Genomic DNA, 17423 nt, shown 5'->3' with positions numbered 1-17423 from the left:
ACAATGGGGTAAGTGCTGGGCAGACAGTGGGTGGGTGGGGGGGCACAGTGGCTGCATGTTATGGGCACAAAGGCTGCAATTGATGGAGCATAGTTGGCTGCATTTGCGGGGCACAGAGGCTGCATATGATGGGCACAGTTGGCTGCATATGATGGGCAGAGTGGCTGCATATGACAGGCACAGTTGGCTTACCAGTCCCTAGGATGCTGCGGTGACCTCTCACTTTAGAAGGGAACCCCCTTGGTTTCTCATCGTAAGCCTTCGCTGATCAGCAGTGGGAAGCAGAGGGTGAGTGGATGCTTCAGTCTCCCTTCGGCAGAAGTGCAGGTGCAGAGATGTGGGTGGTGCTGTGCTGCCCTAAGATGTCCTCAAGTCCCAGTCTCAGGCTCAGATCTCCACTGGTATGGTCTCCTGCTGGCAGGCAAATATCCAGACAGAGGTGCTCTCTCTCTAACTCCATCAGTGCCAAGAGAAAGAACTCTCCCAGGTTGTTTAATAAAAATCATCTCTCCACTCCGCCTACTGCACAGTGCATATTGGGATCTGTAGTGTAATGAGTCTATTTATCCCATTTTGTGACTGCCATCTCAAACTACATTTCCCGGGAGTCTCAGCGCTCTGCATAGAAGTCTATGGGCTTCCTTGTCATTAGCTCTCCACCTGCTGGCTGGAGGAGAATGGTGCAGCATAGCATCAGTATCTCATTAGAGGGAGAGAAGAATAAAGGGCAATGTCTCCTTCATTTTGCTGCAGCCTGGCTACTGGCCCCAAAATATTTACCATTAGGCAGTTTTACAAAGTTGTACTCTAGCTGGACGTCATATGTGCATTAAAGCGGTTGTATACCCGCTGTTTTTTTTTTTTTTTTCTACACCTGCAAGGGAAAAGGCATAATGAGCTAGTATGCACCGCATACTAGCTCATTATGAGATACTTACCTTAGAACGAGGCGCCGGCATCTCACCCGGTCCATGCCGAGGGAGCTGACATTTCCCCTTGGCGTGTCTTCCGGGTATCGCGGCTCCGGCGCTGTGAGTGGGCGGAGCTGCGATGTTGTTTGCCAGCTGTCAGCCGAGAATCCCCTGTGCGCATGCGCCACTGCAGTCAGCGGCTCATTGCGAGAGGAATATCTCCTAAACCATACAGGTTTAGGAGATATTTTTTTTACCTACAGGCAAGCCTTATTATAGGCTTACCTGTAGGTAAAAGTAAAAAAAAAAAGGTATACAACCACTTTAAGAAATATCATAACTACGTTTTTTGATGCTGAAGCTAGAGGGTGAGCTATTACTATACTGTATACGAATAATAGGAAAAGAATACAGCTTCTGAGAGTCTGTAGGTTTTGAAACAGCAGATCATCAAAATTATGTCATAATCATTAAAAGTAAATGTCAGTTCACATACAGGTCTTATAAACGTAGTTGGATAATTTAGATATTTCGATCATGTTTAAATGAACAGTAAAATGACTTGCTTCTTCTGCCCATTGTGACATTTCAAGCCTTCACGGGCTCTTTCTTGAGCATGAAACAATTCTTTTTATGGGCTAGCTCTTCCTTACACTCTAGAATTACAGCATTTTAAAGGAGAAGTGCAGCCAAAGCTTGAGCCAGCTGCTCCCGTCCCTCTCCACTGCTCAGCACTCCAGTAAGCGTGGGGGGGGTGCAGAGCAGACAGTGGTGACTGGCAGTGACCAAATCTCTGCTCATGGAGCACTGAGAACCGAGCAATCAGTGGTGTTTGATCGCTCGGTTCTCACCCTTAGAGCTGGTGGGGGAAAGATGCAGCATCAGAAAAAAAAAAAAAACTTCTCTTTTAAAGATGCATTCTATTTAGAATTGAAAATTCGTCTTGACATGCATGGAACACATTAGTTCAGGTACAACTGTAGAGCACCAGATTACTCTATCCCTGTTTGTATGCCAATTGATCATCTGGAAAAACAATTGGTTGAACTCTTTGCAGTACAGAAGAGGTATTTCAATACTTAGCCAATGTTGGCTCAATGTTGTGTCTCACTTATGCCCTGTACACACGATCGGACACTGATCGGACATTCTGACAACAAACTCCATGGATTTTTTCCGACGGATGTTGGCTCAAACTTGTTTTGCATACACACGGTCACACAAAGTTGTCGGAAAATCTGATCGTTCTGAACGTGGTGACATAAAACATGTACGTATATATAAACGGGGCAGTAGCCAATAGCTTTCGTTTCTTAATTTATTCTGAGCATGCGTGGCACTTTGTGCTTCGGAAGTGTCCACACACGGTCGGAATTTGCGCAAACGGATTTTATTGTCGGACAATTTTATAGCCTGCTCTCAAACTTTGTGTGTCGGTAATTCCGATGGAAAAAGTCCAATGGAGCCCACACATGGTCGGAATTTCCGACAACAAGCTCCTATCACACATATTCCGTCGGAAAGTCTGACCGTGTGTACAGGGCAATACAGGCAGCTTGATATCTCAAATTATCAATACTAAGAAAAGCTTATCAGCCAAACTAGTGATGGTTCAGGCAGAGAGAATAATTCAAGAAGCAGATCCACTTACAACACATGAGGGGCTGACTAAAATGTAGCTCTAGTAAATGAATTGGAACTTGGATTAAAGAAACGTTTTTTTTTCTCTCTTTCTACTTTTAGGCAAAGTTGCAGTATTGACAGGTAGTAGATTTTCACTGTTCTCTAGAATTGCTCTTCCACGATTTTTTAATTTTGATGATCCATATCCCCCATGTGTGAGCTAGCTTTTCCATGCAGTTTCTCAGGGAGCCTATGGGTCCTTATACTTTCACAGATCATTCATGAACATTTAAAATGTTACTAAATCCAGGGCCCTACATTCACTATATCTGGTCTCCCACAATACACAGAACATGGAAATGCAATTATTTTAGTAAATATAAACTGCTAAATACCTTTTCTCATCAGCAGTATATAACGGTCTTGTGACTTCTATCAGTGTCCAGCCGAGCACTGGTTAAAGCTTATAGGAGGAGTTTTCATTCTCCTCTGATATGGCAAAGTACTAATGCGCTACCAACAGTGTATCAATACAAATAAAGTGCTAATTAATAAAGTGCATACATATAAAGTGCTAAATGAAAAAAGCAGCTAAACTTGTATAATGTAACCAACACCTCTAAAAATGTATATCATGTAGTGAAGTAGAGCTAATATAGCACGTCAAAAAAAAAAAAAAGAAGGAATTTCTCAGATGCTCATGGCAAATATAAACTCATATAAAAGTGTTCAAAGTCCTAAAAGGTGCATCCCATAATATATATCTGAGCAATAATGCAATGAAATCCAGTAAAGTGTATCACATAAATCTAAACTAAAAGTAAATTGTTTCCCAGGAGTAATCAGCATCCAAAAAAATCAGGTGACTCAGAGAGATGATCAGTTCCAAAGTTAAAAATATAAATCAGAGTAGATAAGGGGGATAAGGACAGGTGAAAGAGTCCAAATTAAAGATGTAAGATGGTAAACATGTCTTTCTGCAATCCTCCCCCAGTAGTGTTAGCCTGTTACCTTATAGATAGACCCCAACGGGTCTAATGGGGCAACAGTGAATGACCAGCCTGTTGTTGAAGCTTTCCTCACAGCTTTCAAGGGATCACTGCAGCTCTTGTCCTGTCTCCGCGGTCTTTTCCTAGAAGAAAGTTTTCTCCCAATCCTATAGGTGGGGCAACAGTAAACGACCAGCCTGTCGTGGAAGCTTTCCTCACAAGGTCCAAGGGATCTCTGTAACTTTTTCTCCATTCTCCACGGTCTTTTCCTAGAAAGAAGTTTCTCCCAATTCGCAAGTTAGAAGATAAAAAAGAAGGCTCTCCATAGATTGTAGGTTTAAAGGTTCAAAAGTAATTTATTTAAAAAATCTAAAAACTCCTTTAAATAAAAATGGCAACAGCAGGCCAGGCAGCAAAAGGGTACCCATGATGAAGTCACGTGTGTTGTGACACAACTAGTCGGGAGGAGCTTGGTGACGGCACTTCCGGTTACGGCCGTGACTGGAAGTCTTTTCATTTGTTTGACACATTTTTTTGCTCTCTATTAATACACATCAAACGGAGCATGTGCAGAGTGCCAATAGATGGATTAGGGACAGTAAAAGAAGGGGTTGATCAGAGAAAACCAGCTCAAATAGCCTTTTAACACAATGCAGAGGATTACCCCTTAGCTTCCACAGTGAGTATAAAAAGCATGCTTTACTGCATATACAGACTGATTTTACTGTTGTAGGTTTAATAACACTTTAAAGTTTTTATGATCATTCTGTAGGCAGGTAGAGTTGGGTTAGTTCCCCTTTTAAGAGCTGCTCTTCCTACTCTGTGGAACATTGTGGGAGCTTCTATGTGAGGTGGGCGGAGGAGTGAGGTCTGGGGGCTCTGGGTCAGCTGGATGACCTAAGGAGATGGAAAGGTTGCTGGTTTGCTTCGTCCTTATCCCCCAAAGTGGACGATATTCCACACAGTGGACAGTCTGGAAGGTATGGGGGTTTTAATTAAGAGAACAGGAATACAGGACAGCCATGATTGGTTGGAGGGCCTAGGCAGAGTCAACTTATTTATTCACTACAAAGGTACCCTTTGCCTCTCACATGCAGATCCCCATTAACTGTTTGATCTATCAACTGGGAACAGTTGATAGATCAGGAGTCAGTTGTACCATTTACTGGATAATGTTTACAAATTGACTGTATTGCTGACTGAAGCCTTAAAATATAGAAAGTTATTTTGTTAAGATATGGTCTCCATGTGCATATGTGTATAAGCAGTGCATCTATAGTCAATACCTGGGAAGTGTAGGAGGAAAAGTGTTATCTGTGCAGACCTGGCTGCAGAGTCCTAGAAGCATGTAGGCAGGTACAGTCTACTTTCTCCACTGCAGGTGGGACTCAACCGCAGTGGCACTGCAGAAGGAGAGAAAGTTGGAAGGAATGTGGTCTCTCTATGGTTTCCTGGGTCACTGGGAAGCTATTCGATTGTTGTCACCCCATGTGATTTTGGTGGCCATTTTGGTTTGGGCAGAATCTATTTAAGACCCTGGCTCCCGGTCTTGGCTCACATTACGTGTGTGGGTAGTGTAAGGACAAGTCACCCGTCTCCCAGGGACAGTGGCTAGCGACAAAGAGAGGTTCTAGATAAGTAGGGAAAGGACGGGGACATGCCATCCTTCGTGGACATCTTCCCATTTGGGTACGGACCGGCCAGGCCACATTCTGCCTCCTGTCGGTGCAACAAAACCTGTTCTACTATACATTGCTGCTGCATTGTGAGAATGTTCCTAGTCGGGCGCTTTCCCGCCGGGCTTGTTGTAAATTGCTGAACTTTTACATTAATACAAGTTTTGTTCTCTGCAACTGGACTGGAGTGTTTACTGCTGCCGCACTAGCTTTGATACAAATAAGTGCAGTGCTATATCAAAAATCAAATGTGCATATACAGAATATATCCAATGGGCATATACAAAAATTATGTATATAAAAAGTGCAATATGCTGTAAACTTCCTGATACTATGCAAAAGAGATAATAATTTGCTTTAAAACTAGCAATAAAGTGCAATGTACTCCTTATTGCACATAGTGTCTTTATAAAATTCCATTCAATCGTGCAAAAGAGAATGATTGTGCAAAAAAACAAACAGTCCATTTGGTGATCTGTGATATCACTAGATGAATGCAGGTAAATATTTTCACACTAATCCACCTCGGTGCATATGTATATAGATTTATATATCTATATAGATCTAAATATATATCCATATACATCCTCGTGTCACCTGCACCAGTTGCGCCCTCACCTTATAGGCTTAATAGCTATGCCTTTAGATTACAATCAATCCTCTGCTTGACCCCTTTAGATTTTCCTCCTTCTTATGGCTTATCCTCCTATTCAGGCATCTCATATCACAGGGTATACCCTATCCTTATTAATTTACCATTGGTCTACACTCACATCGCCCACATGCAAGCTAATAAAGCTAACAATAGTGCTTTACCATTTTAAAAGATTTATTTATATAAAACATAAAGACAGATTTCACTCACATTTCTTCTAAAGGCGTAGCTATTAAGCCTATAAGGTGGGGGCACAACTGGTGACGGTGACATGAGGTGGATTAGTGTGAAGATATTTACCTGCATTCATCTATCACAGATCACCAAATGGACTGTTTGTTTTTTGCATGATTGATTGGAATTTATAAAGACACTATGAGGGTTATTTACGAAAGGCAAATCCACTTTGCACTACAAGTGCAAACTACAAGTGCAAACTGCACTTGAAATGGCACTGAAAGTGCACTTGGAAGTGCACTCGCTGAAGATCTGAGGGGGACATGCAAGGAAAATAAAAAAAACTACATTTCAGCTTGCACGTGATTGGATGATAAAATCAGCAGAGCTTCCCCTCATTTCAGAGCTACTCCTCAGATTTACAGCGACTGCACTTCCAAGTGCACTTTCAGTGCAATTTCAAGCACATTGTACTTTATTGCTAGTTTTAAAGCATATAATTATCTCTTTTGCATGGTATCAGGAAATTTACAGCATATTGCACTCTTTATATATAACATTTTTGTATATGCACATTGGATATATTCTGTGTATGCAAATTTGATATTTGATGTTTGGTATAGCGCTGCACTTATTTTGTATCATTTTGTATTTTCACATATTTTGGAAGTGTGGGAAGTGCCGGCATCTTTTTGGTACTAATATAGCAGCTCACAAGGTTTTATCTAAATGCCGCACTACGCTGCACCTTCCCACAAGCAGGTGCTGGGCTCAGTCGGTGATTATTCCTGGGAGTGAGGGGGTTAAGCTAGTTCAGTCAGGCATATGGAAGGTTTCAGTTCCCAGCCACCATCCTCATCAGGGAGAGTACAGCTGGGTTGGAGAGTCGTACAGGCTCTGGAACCTGTGACGTTTGGGGTAGACCAGCCTTTCGCAGTGGCCACCGGTGAGGCAGACTGGATACTGCCCAAAAATGCTGGATTATTGAGAACCTCAAGAAAAACACCAATTCACCAGAGCCTTAATCCTTCTCTTTGGGACAATAAGGTTTGCAGCTTCCACCTTTACCAGCGCACAGTACTGCTCATACCAATAATTCTAATAGCTCACAGATACAGATTATATTGCAATTAAAATTATTCCTTTCCACTAGTTTCCCTGAAATATTCCCTTATTTCAAATGACTGTCTGGAGATGACATCTCCATTTCAAATACAATTCCCTACTATTTTATTGGGCATTAATAAAAGCTTCATGCATTTATTAAAATGTCTGTATTTCTAACATAATGATGCTTTCTGAATGCAAATTCTAATGGAAGTGCATCACAGAATTGCTTAGGGCTAGTGTGCTGGAAATAGTAAGAGCCATTCAGCACAAAAAGTCCCAGAAAGTAGGCTATATGCAGAGCTAAAAGAATAATATAATTATATTATAGAAGAGTCTTATTCCACAGCACATTGGTGACACAGATTTCACAATGAATAGCTACCAGTACTAGGCTGAATAAATCCACCATAACCTGTAAAGTTAGGAATTTTGTTTTAATAGCTCTTTGCTAAAACGAGTTACTAGGATTTGTCTTCTGCAGACCAGTAGGAGAATTGCTGCATATTTGCCAGTCTAACAGATTCATGTGATTTTATTGTGACATTCTTTTTAATAAAGAGTCAGTACACCCACGACTGATATTATTGTGGGATTGATCACCCACTTGCTTTGCACATTTACCAATTTGGGAACGTATCCTTTGGCGTTTTTGGAGTGGTGTGATATAATACAGTGCTCCTCAAAGGTGCGCTGAGTGTCTGAGCCAACTGCCTGTCGGGGATTGTGTAAGTGAAGGTCTGCTTTAACTTTTTAAATGTGATCAACCTGTGACAAGTGCAAGGTGATGAGGTTTATATTCAACTTGTCCCTTTATTCTCATCACCTGCCCCTCCACAGCCTCTTGTCTCAGTGAGTGCTGGAGGGGCAGAGCACAGAGCAGTGACTGGTAGTCACCAATCTGTGCTCACAGCGGGCCTGAGAACTGAGAGATTAGCACACTTTGATAGCTTAATTTGTGGTGTGGAGCCAGCTGTGGACAGTAGCAGCACTAGAGCAATGCTGCATCTACACAGGGAGTGTGTATGTTTTTTTTTGTATCTCAATCCCATACATCTCTTTTAAGTCATATTTATACCTCTGACTTCCTATCATTTAAATAGTTTTTGTGAAACTCTTACTTGTGAATCTACTAGTTGCTTTTTTACTGCTAGCAACATGCACACAGGGTGTGCCAGAGGTGTCTGGACACACCCTAATCACCCTGTGCGGTTCTGATTCCCCCTGCTACCTGGTGCTCCCCCCTCAGTTGCTGCTGGATTCCCTCCTCTCCCCCCAGCTGCTGCAGGGGATGTTTCAGGATGAGAGTGGGGGAAAGGGCTGGTAAATATGTAATTTACTGGCCCCTTTCCTTTTCTAAATAGACACTGTGCATGATTGGTACTTATCTCTCAAGTGTCCATTCACAACAGAAACATCGTAAACTGTCTTTACTATGCTTCGGTTTGTGAATGAACAGGAAGCCACTCAGCACTTCTCATTCATTCACTGTCCATTGCAGCTGAGGCTGCAGAAAAAAGGGACTGGGGAATCTCTGTCCTCAGTTCCTTTCTCTGTCTCCAAAGTGATACATCAGGGGTCTGTTTGGAACCCTGATATTTTACCAAAGCCCCCCAACTCCTATAAAATTGTAAAAAAAAATAATAATAATAATATTATTGTAAAAAGTAATACAAAAATAAAATTGTAAAAAATGAAATAATGAAAATAAAAATCTACTGACACCATCCACTGCCCTAAAGACATCGATTAATCCCCCAATGACACCATCCACTGCTCTACTGACACCATCCACTGTCCTAATGACAAAGACTACTTCCCTACTGATACCATCTACTGTCCTGCTGACACCATCCTCTGCCCTACTGATACCATCCATTGCCCTACCACTGCCCTACTGACACCATTCGTGTTTTAATACATTTTAAACTGTGTGTTATATATATATATATATATATATATATATATATATATATATATATATATATATATATATATATATCCAAAACTGGTTTAGAGACACTCATGCATGTGTGTTTGAGTGCTGGGGTGTGCCCCCCCAATGCAAAAGGCTGTGCACACCTATGGCTATTAGTAAGTGGATCTGCTTAATACTAGTTACTATTAATAATTGGTTGTAAATTAATTCTGTCTTCTCCTTAACAGCTAGGAGGAATTCTAGTAGAGATTGCAAGTAACATTATGTCTGTAGATGACCACATTCTATGGATGGCACAAAATGAAGCCAAAGCATGCACAAGAATCGTGCGATGTGTGGAAAAGATATCTAGCCTGTTACTGGACAATAAAACCAAAGTACTATCAAAGGTGAGCACTAGACGTTTTGATTTTCTAAATCATGGGACCTCATTTATCCAAATCTATTCGGGTTTTTTTTTTTCCATTAGTAAATGCAAAAGCTGCTTTGGGAATGAAAGAGATGGTTTTCTTTTCAGGCACGTCAAAGGCCAGTTGTATGCATACGTGATGTTTCAGTTGCAGAAGGGCAGCATCTTAGCTGTCCCAGTTACAGTGGTAACAGTTGTTTTACTCATCCTTTCTGCCCTCTCCTTCAAGGCTGTAATAAAGTTATCATTCAGCTACACTCAACAGCAGACATCCCAACCTGAAAAAACGAATTTCAGGGAGGTGGCAAACTCATTTCAGGGAGGTGGTGCTTCACGCCCGAAACCACCGTTGCACACAGGTTACTCTGCTCAGTTATCACAGGACACAGGAGTCATCCCGCTCACTCTGTCCAATTCCTGACAGTCCCCTCCCCCTGCAACCGGCAGGAGAGGAGGGGAGCCAGCTGCGGGGACGAGGGGGGGTGGAGGAAGAGGACAGGAGGGGTGGAGAAGGACACGGAGGGGGCTGGGGGTGGAGCACACAGGAAACAGCTGGGAATGATCGGCGCAGCGGGAGGGACAGCTGTAAACACCGATCTCCCTGTATAGCTTTTTAGCTGACAGCCGCGGGAGGGAGAGAAGGAGAAGAGGCTGTCAGCTAAAAATCTATACAAGTGAGATCGGTGTTCACAGCTGTTTCCCGCTGCACTGATTATTCCCGGGAGATCTGGAGGCGCTTGCGGGTGTGCGGGAGCCGCCGCAGAAATGCGGGAGACTCCTACACCTTGCAGGAGACTTGGGATGTCTGCAGCATTTGTTTGTTCTATGCAATACAGAATTCACAAAATACATTTATGCAATTTTTTTTGCAATAAAGAGATTTCTTGCTACTGAAGCCTCTGAGAAATATAAAAAGCAAAGATACGGTATCATAGTAAAGTACTGTAAAAAAAATGTGAAGAATCGCACATTTCAGGCGCCACTTACACAAAGGCTGAAAAAACAGGCATCAGTACAACCAGGAAATGCCACTGGTCGGTGGTTTGACGAAACCGGAAGTGTGCACAGACGCACTTCCGTTTTTGTCAAACCATTGACGCCATTTCCAGCTCCATGGAACGCACGCCGACCAGCTGCATTTCCCAGTTGTACTGATGCCTGTTTATTCAGCCTTTGTGTAAGTGGCGCATGAGATGCGCGATTCTTCACATTTTTTACAGTACTTCCCTATCCCTAAAGTCCTTTCTTTTCCTCCCCGTCCTTTGAGCTTGGTTGCTGACTCTGAAAAGTCCCAGAATACTTTTGGAAGAGGCTCCTGTTCATATTAATCCAGCTTTACTGGATCTGAATGATTGCAGCTTTTTTGACCATAGATTAAAAAGCTGGTGGTCTATGATTTCTGGTGAGTGGGGTCACAAAATGGGAGTGTGGCACACGGCACCAGCTATTTTCTGGTATGCACATATGCACTTTATTTGGAGCACTTACCACTTTGATTATTGAAAACATATTTATTTAAAAGTGCCATATATACTGTATCATGTTCTACTTTGTGAGGTTTGGCACCTTTGTAACAGCTGCTATTAGGTCTTTGGTATTAGGTTCACACATTCATATTTATTTGTATATTTAATGTAGGTTTATCCTGCCAGGCTGTTTATATATTATTTGCAAAGATACAGTATGATTAAACTTGCTTACAGCTATGTACAACTATGTATACCAGTTTTGGTTAGAGGTAACATTTAGGCCTCATGCGCACAGGATGTCAAAAACGCCAATGCCCCTTTATATTAGCTTATGTGTTCTTGTACACATAGGCACTTACAGGTGTTGCGATGCAGAAAAACCCCAGGGCCAGTGCATTCAGGAGAGGATTGTTTTGCCGCAAAAAAGCCCAATGCGCCTAAACTTGTGTAAATGTGCTTAAGAGCTAGGCATGTTTAGCACTTGAGCATTCTAATTATTCTTATGCTTATTCTAATTAGCATACTAATTTATTCTGACCACTGGAATGAATGACCACCCAAGTCCTTGATGTGCCTAAACACCTATAAACGTGTTTGCAAAACATGGATTTAGGCACCTATAGTCTGCAGAAGAATGTTCTCAGGTGCCATAGTAAGAGTATGTTAATCTAGGTTCTATTTTAGAACTACGAGTGCAGACCCAAGCACACTCCTAGCTCTAAGACTGCTTTGGTCTTGGTCTTCTCACTAACAATTTGGAACTGATCAGTGATGGTCTTGATTTTGTCATTCTTGATTATGTCCTTATTATGACAGCCAAACATTATGATCATATGAAAGCACATGGAAAGCAGTGGGTGCAAAACCAGTGTTAAAGTGGTTGTAAACCTAGTTACACCACTTTTACATACAGGTAAGCCTATAATAAGGACTTACCTGTAGGTACCGTGAATATCTCCTTAACTTGCACAGTTCAGGAGATATTCATTGTATCCGCATGTGCCGACGTCGTCATCGGCACATGTGCACTGAAGAAACGGCCCGCTCATGCCGTTTCTTCAGTAGCCGTGCCATGACTGGCTACTGCTCAATATGCCTTTTTGTCTTGCAAGTTTACAACCACTTTAATGCTCTATTCTATTACTGTGTGCATTAACTTTGGTTTTGTGCCCTCTGCTTCCCATGTACTTTCACATGATAACCGTGTTTGCCTGTAATAGTAAAGACATAATCAGGAATAACATAATCAGAAACAACACTGATTGGTTCCCAATTGTTAGTAAGAGGCCAGGGCTGTCAGTGACAGCAGTCTTAGAGCTAGGTGTCAGTAGGCCAATCTGGCCCAAACAATTTCCTTTACTAATTTCTGAGCCCATTGTAGCGCCCTCCAAGATAGGTGCTAGAGTGAGTGTATATCATTTTTGGTTTCTCTGCTTAACAGGGAGACATCTAGGCAAATTTCTGTGCTGTCTGCTTAACAGAGAGCTGTGATTGATTAGCAGGGTCTTCTCAGTGTGCTCTGGTGCTGCTCATGCTGTCTTAAAAGTTTCACACTGGTCTTGTAGCTATGGATGTACTAAACATTGGGAGGAAACCTTGCAGATGAGAGCATGGATGTCTATACAGCTCTGGCCAATTAGAAGGGGATGTGCCCCAAGGCATGCTGGGTAACTGTATTTATATCTGAGGAGCACATAGGCTCTGGGTCTTCTGTGAAAGATAGAGGTCCAGGTTAAGCGGGGGCTGTTGCCCCTCCTCCACACAGGCTGCCATGCGACCTCAGGCGGTCAACCTGAGGGCCTGAAACGTTGAAGGTGCAACTCATGGTTCTTGTGAGAGCTGACTGAGGGAGAATGTCCACAGATCCTGTCTGGTACTATTGAGGAAGGCTGCCACGTGTGCTTCAGGAGTCTTGTAAGTACAGACCCCCCCCAGGGGATTCCTGGGACTTGTGCTGTTAGATCCTCCTTTGGGTGCTAGAAGTCAGCTACTGGGTGCGAGCTAAAGGGGACTGGGTAGTGCCTTGAAGAGGCAAAGTTCACTAAGTTCCTTTAGCTGCAAAGGGACTTGTTGATTTTGTACAGCTGCTGTATGGTCCCACAGACAATCTGCTACACAGTTCTATTGCAGCCATGGCCCCATGGGGTTGCTACGTGTTACAGCATCCACACATTTCACCCTGCTCCCAGACCTCCATTAGATACACTTCTCAGTCAATGAACAGTCTTTTGCTTGTTTTTGTTGTTTTTATTAGGGGATTGAACTTGGTTGGGGAAAATTGACATGGGATGCCCATAGGATGAATTGTACTTTGTAAAATAAAAGTAACTGTGTCACACTTCTCAGAAGAACAAGATGGCTGACCTTAAACTTGACAGACTTTTACCTCAGAACACTTCTTCCAGCTCACTTCCTCCAGCACACTACTTCACTGTCCAATTTTAGTAATCCTGTTACACCAACAGAACATGACTAGTCCTCGCTCTGAATGAGTCCCAGTGTCTTTACTTGATGACCCTTTATAGGCCGGAGCCTACAGAACCCCTTTGTGGTAGCAACCGATTTACTTGAGAAGAATAAATGTACTTGATGGACTACTGATCCCAACAAGTCTAACTTGCAAATCCTGCCTGCCCTCCTGGCTGCATCGACTTGACACAAACTCCCACAGTCTCTCCCTCTGGCTCTACATCCAGCTCCCCTGGCATGCCTCTTCCAAAGTTTTCCACTGTACTTTCCACTCACCGACACCTGCCCTGGATTCTTCCTGAATGACTTTACTCCGGACATGCAGACCAACTGTCTCCTCCAGCTTTGAGCTCCCCGCCTGAGACACACCCCCCCTCAGAAAGGGGGTTCCCTCATACACGACAGTCTAACACTCCATCATCCAGTTCACCCAGCCGACAACTCCTCCCCCCAGCAGGCTGACCATGGGTATATGTAGGAGGCCTGCCCCCTGCCAATCCTCACATACACCCCACGTCACTCCAGCTCTCTGCCCTGCCCCCTTTCCAGAATATTCTCCCTGGAAACAGAGGAGGCGTCCAAGAAATGAAGTACATGTCAGTCACCTACTGCTATACTAAACCACTCCCCTGCCCCCAGATCAAAACAAACAGGCCTAGCTCACAGCATAGGCCTGCTTAAATTTACCTGCACTAGCAGCTTACACAACAAACCTATCCTAGCCCCTACCTACCTGAGGTAGAGGGTGCTACACTATTAAGAGAGTTTTCCTCACCTGTGAATAGTTAATTTGGAGTATCCTACTAAATCCCTTCTCCTATCCAAGTACTCCAAATAAAACACAAATCAGGTCCCCTAGACTGGTCATTGGCGATAACGAGCGGTAGAGTTTGTGCACCTGACTGTGTGAAACTACACCTTTTGACTAGCTGTGGATCAATCAGTGGGAAGCTTGGACACCAATCCAAGAGGCTCCAGCGGGAGTAGCGCTCCACCACTGTCAGCACTGTATAAGCTGTATTTAGCATTAGCTATAGACAGTATGCAGTGCTGTACTCCAGCAGTTCCTCTCTGCTGCCAGATATAAAATGAAAAATAAAAAGTTGGGTTGAGCACTGCTCGATCATTCACAGAAAGCCTTGTATTTGTATCAATGAATCAAAAGCTGCCTCTGATTGGATGAGGTGGAAAGGCAGGCAGATGATGCAAAGCTTCCTGTGACTGGTTGAGCAGCGCTCACCCCAACTTGATTTTGTTCCAGTAGCACACAAGAAGTCCACGTACAGCTGCCTGAACAAAGCACTGTATACTTTTATCTAGCTGATGCTATATACAGTTTGTACAGCAGTGAAAGCAAGCACAGTAATTAGTAAAGAGACAAACTATTTAAAGGATAAATTCACCTTTTGTAACATGTTATATCTTACACCCATATTCAAAGATGTAACATGTTACAAATGTACCAGCCCCCACAACCCCCAATTCCCCATTTTGGTAGCGAGTGGGGGATCTTCTAACCCCGCTAACTGAAACAATCTAAAGAAAATGTGGCCATGCTGGGCTCCGCCCATCCAGACACGTTAATTTACAGTGTTCTGTGAATGAATGAACTACAACTACCGGCAGCCTTTTGAGGATGTCGGCTTGTAGTTCTCAATGAACTGCCACGGTGCTGTTTATCACTGTGGTAGTTCATTGATTCTTCTTGTCAGTGTGATACCGTACAGGGAGACTGTATGATATAGAGGCAGACAGCTTTCACTGACAGTTGGCAGAAGACCTGCATGGCATCAGCGATCTGCTTTTTGGGCAGGTAAAATTTCTTTTTACAAAAAATAAATATCCATTTGTCAGCTTATAGCATGGCAGAGAACTGTACCAAAAAAAAAGTTAGGTTGTCCTTAAAAACATGTAAAAAATGATTTAATCATACAGTTGTGAATTGGGATGAGCCCACGGTTCTAGTCGAATGTAAGTTTGACTCGAACATCGGGTGTTCGTTTGTTCTAAAATGAACCAAACATATGGGGCGTTTGTGGAAAATTTGAGCGCCACAGAACGCCCCAAAATGCACTGCAAGATCACAGTGCATTGCTGTATGATGATTGATCAAAGCATACACCTGACCTGCATGCTTTGGCCAATTACAGCGCGCTCTGCTGAGAGTGTGGTGGTAGCAAAACAAAAAATACATCATGTCCGGAAGGCCACCAAGGAGAGGCAGACTCTCACAGGTCACTTAAAGTGGGCAAGCAGCCTCTGTGTCTACAGTGGTGGTCGTGGACATGGTGCATCCTTTGCAGGTGGCCGTGGGGCATGCTTGTCCTTTTTTGCTGCTGCTGGCTGTGTTATTGAGCCACAACATGCAGAATTGTTGGAGTGGATAACAAAGCCGTCCTCATCCTCCTCATCCTCTGTCACCCAGGCTCAGAGTAGCTTGACTTCCAACGCAGCCGCGAAAGCGGCCTTTTCCACCAGCTCCTTGTCCACAGTCACTACTTCCATAGCCCCACCATCATGCACGGAGAAGTCCCCAGAATTATTCGACCACAGTGTCCGTTATATGCTGCTGGAGGATGTGCAGAGATTTGAAGGCTCCGATGTTGGTTCCCAGGTTGAGGAAGGGCGTAACATGAGCCTCGAGAGAGGGGGTGCCACAGAAGGACAAGAAACTGGCAGTCATGTTTCACAGCAGGGCCCGTTCCTGTGCCGAACAAGAGTATCTGTGAGGGGTTACAGTGTTGTGGCCCCACCACCACCCAAGGCCCAATTTTTTCTGCCCCTGTTTAACAGGGCCATGTAATTACAACTTTTGATATAATATTTCACAGCAGGGCCCATTCCAGTGCCCAACACGAGTATCTGTGAGGGGTTACAGTGTTGTGGCACCACCACCCAAGGCCCAATTATTCAGCCCCGTTTAACAGGGGTATGTAATTACAATTTTTGATATAATATTTCACAGCAGGGTCTGTTCCTGCGCCCAACAAGAGTAATGCCCTGTACACACGATAGGATTTTCCGATGGAAAATGTGTGATAGGACCTTGTTGTTGGAAATTCCGACCGTGTATGGGCTCCATCACACATTTTCCATAGGAATTTCCGACACACAAAGTTTGAGAGCTTGCTATAAAATTTTCCGACAACAAAATCTGTTGTCGGCAATTCCGATCGTGTGTACACAAATCTGACACACAAAGTGCCACGCATGCTCAGAATAAATTAAGAAACAAAAGCTATTGGCTACTGCCCCGTTTATAGTCCCGACGTACGTGTTTTACGTCACCGCGTTCAGAACGATCGGATTTTCCGACAACTTTGCGTGACCGTGTGTATGCAAGACAAGTTTGAGCCAACATCCGTCGGAAAAAATCCATGGATTTTGTTGTCAGAATGTCCGATCAGTGTCCGACCGTGTGTACAGGGCAGAACTGTGAGGGCTTACAGTGTTCTGGTACCACCAACACCTAAGGCTCAATTTTATGCAGAGTATATAGGGCAGGCCATATAGTATATATACTGCTGTTCAGAGTATATAGTGCCTGGGAGACCCCCACGCCATTTTTTTTTTTTTACATTTGGGTGCGGGGTTCCCCTTAATATCCATACCAGACCTGAAGGACCTGGTATGGATTTTAGGGGGGACATCCACACCATTTTTTTGGTATATTTCGTATTTTTATCTATATTGCCGGGATCCGACAATACATTACAGCCGCGAGCAGTTTTAAATTACATTTTTTCCTTTAGAAATGCCATTTTTCTGTGGCACTGTTATAAACGTGGGAATGATGAGCTACTTTACAGGCATACTATGGACACACCCCTAGGCATGGTATTTAAAGGAATATTTAATTTTTATTGTTTCACTTTAGGCATTATTAAAATCACTGCTCCCGAAAAAACTTCAGTTTTTAAAACTTTTTTTGCATTGATATATGTCCCCTGGGGCAGGAACCCGAGTCCCCAAACACTTTTTATGGCAATAACTTACATA

The 17423-nt window shown here is 43.3% G+C and overlaps 1 protein-coding gene across 4 annotated transcripts in view; it reads left to right on the top strand.

Moving 5' to 3' along the window:
* ADGRA1 (adhesion G protein-coupled receptor A1) overlaps positions 1–17423 on the top strand; it is a 1332527-nt gene that overhangs the window by 407078 nt on the left and 908026 nt on the right. For 3 of the 4 annotated variants that reach the window (XM_073596078.1, XM_073596080.1, XM_073596081.1), the window contains one exon: positions 9305–9466. The exons of the other annotated variant lie outside the window; for it this stretch is intronic. In XM_073596078.1, coding sequence (XP_073452179.1) covers positions 9305–9466 — 162 coding nt within the window. The remainder of the gene's footprint in view (positions 1–9304; positions 9467–17423) is intronic. 4 annotated transcript variants of the gene reach the window in all.

The sequence above is a fragment of the Aquarana catesbeiana genome, linkage group LG08, assembly GCF_042186555.1.
Source record: "Aquarana catesbeiana isolate 2022-GZ linkage group LG08, ASM4218655v1, whole genome shotgun sequence".
Classification (NCBI taxonomy): domain Eukaryota; kingdom Metazoa; phylum Chordata; class Amphibia; order Anura; family Ranidae; genus Aquarana; species Aquarana catesbeiana.
This window is presented reverse-complemented; position numbering and strand designations above follow the sequence as displayed.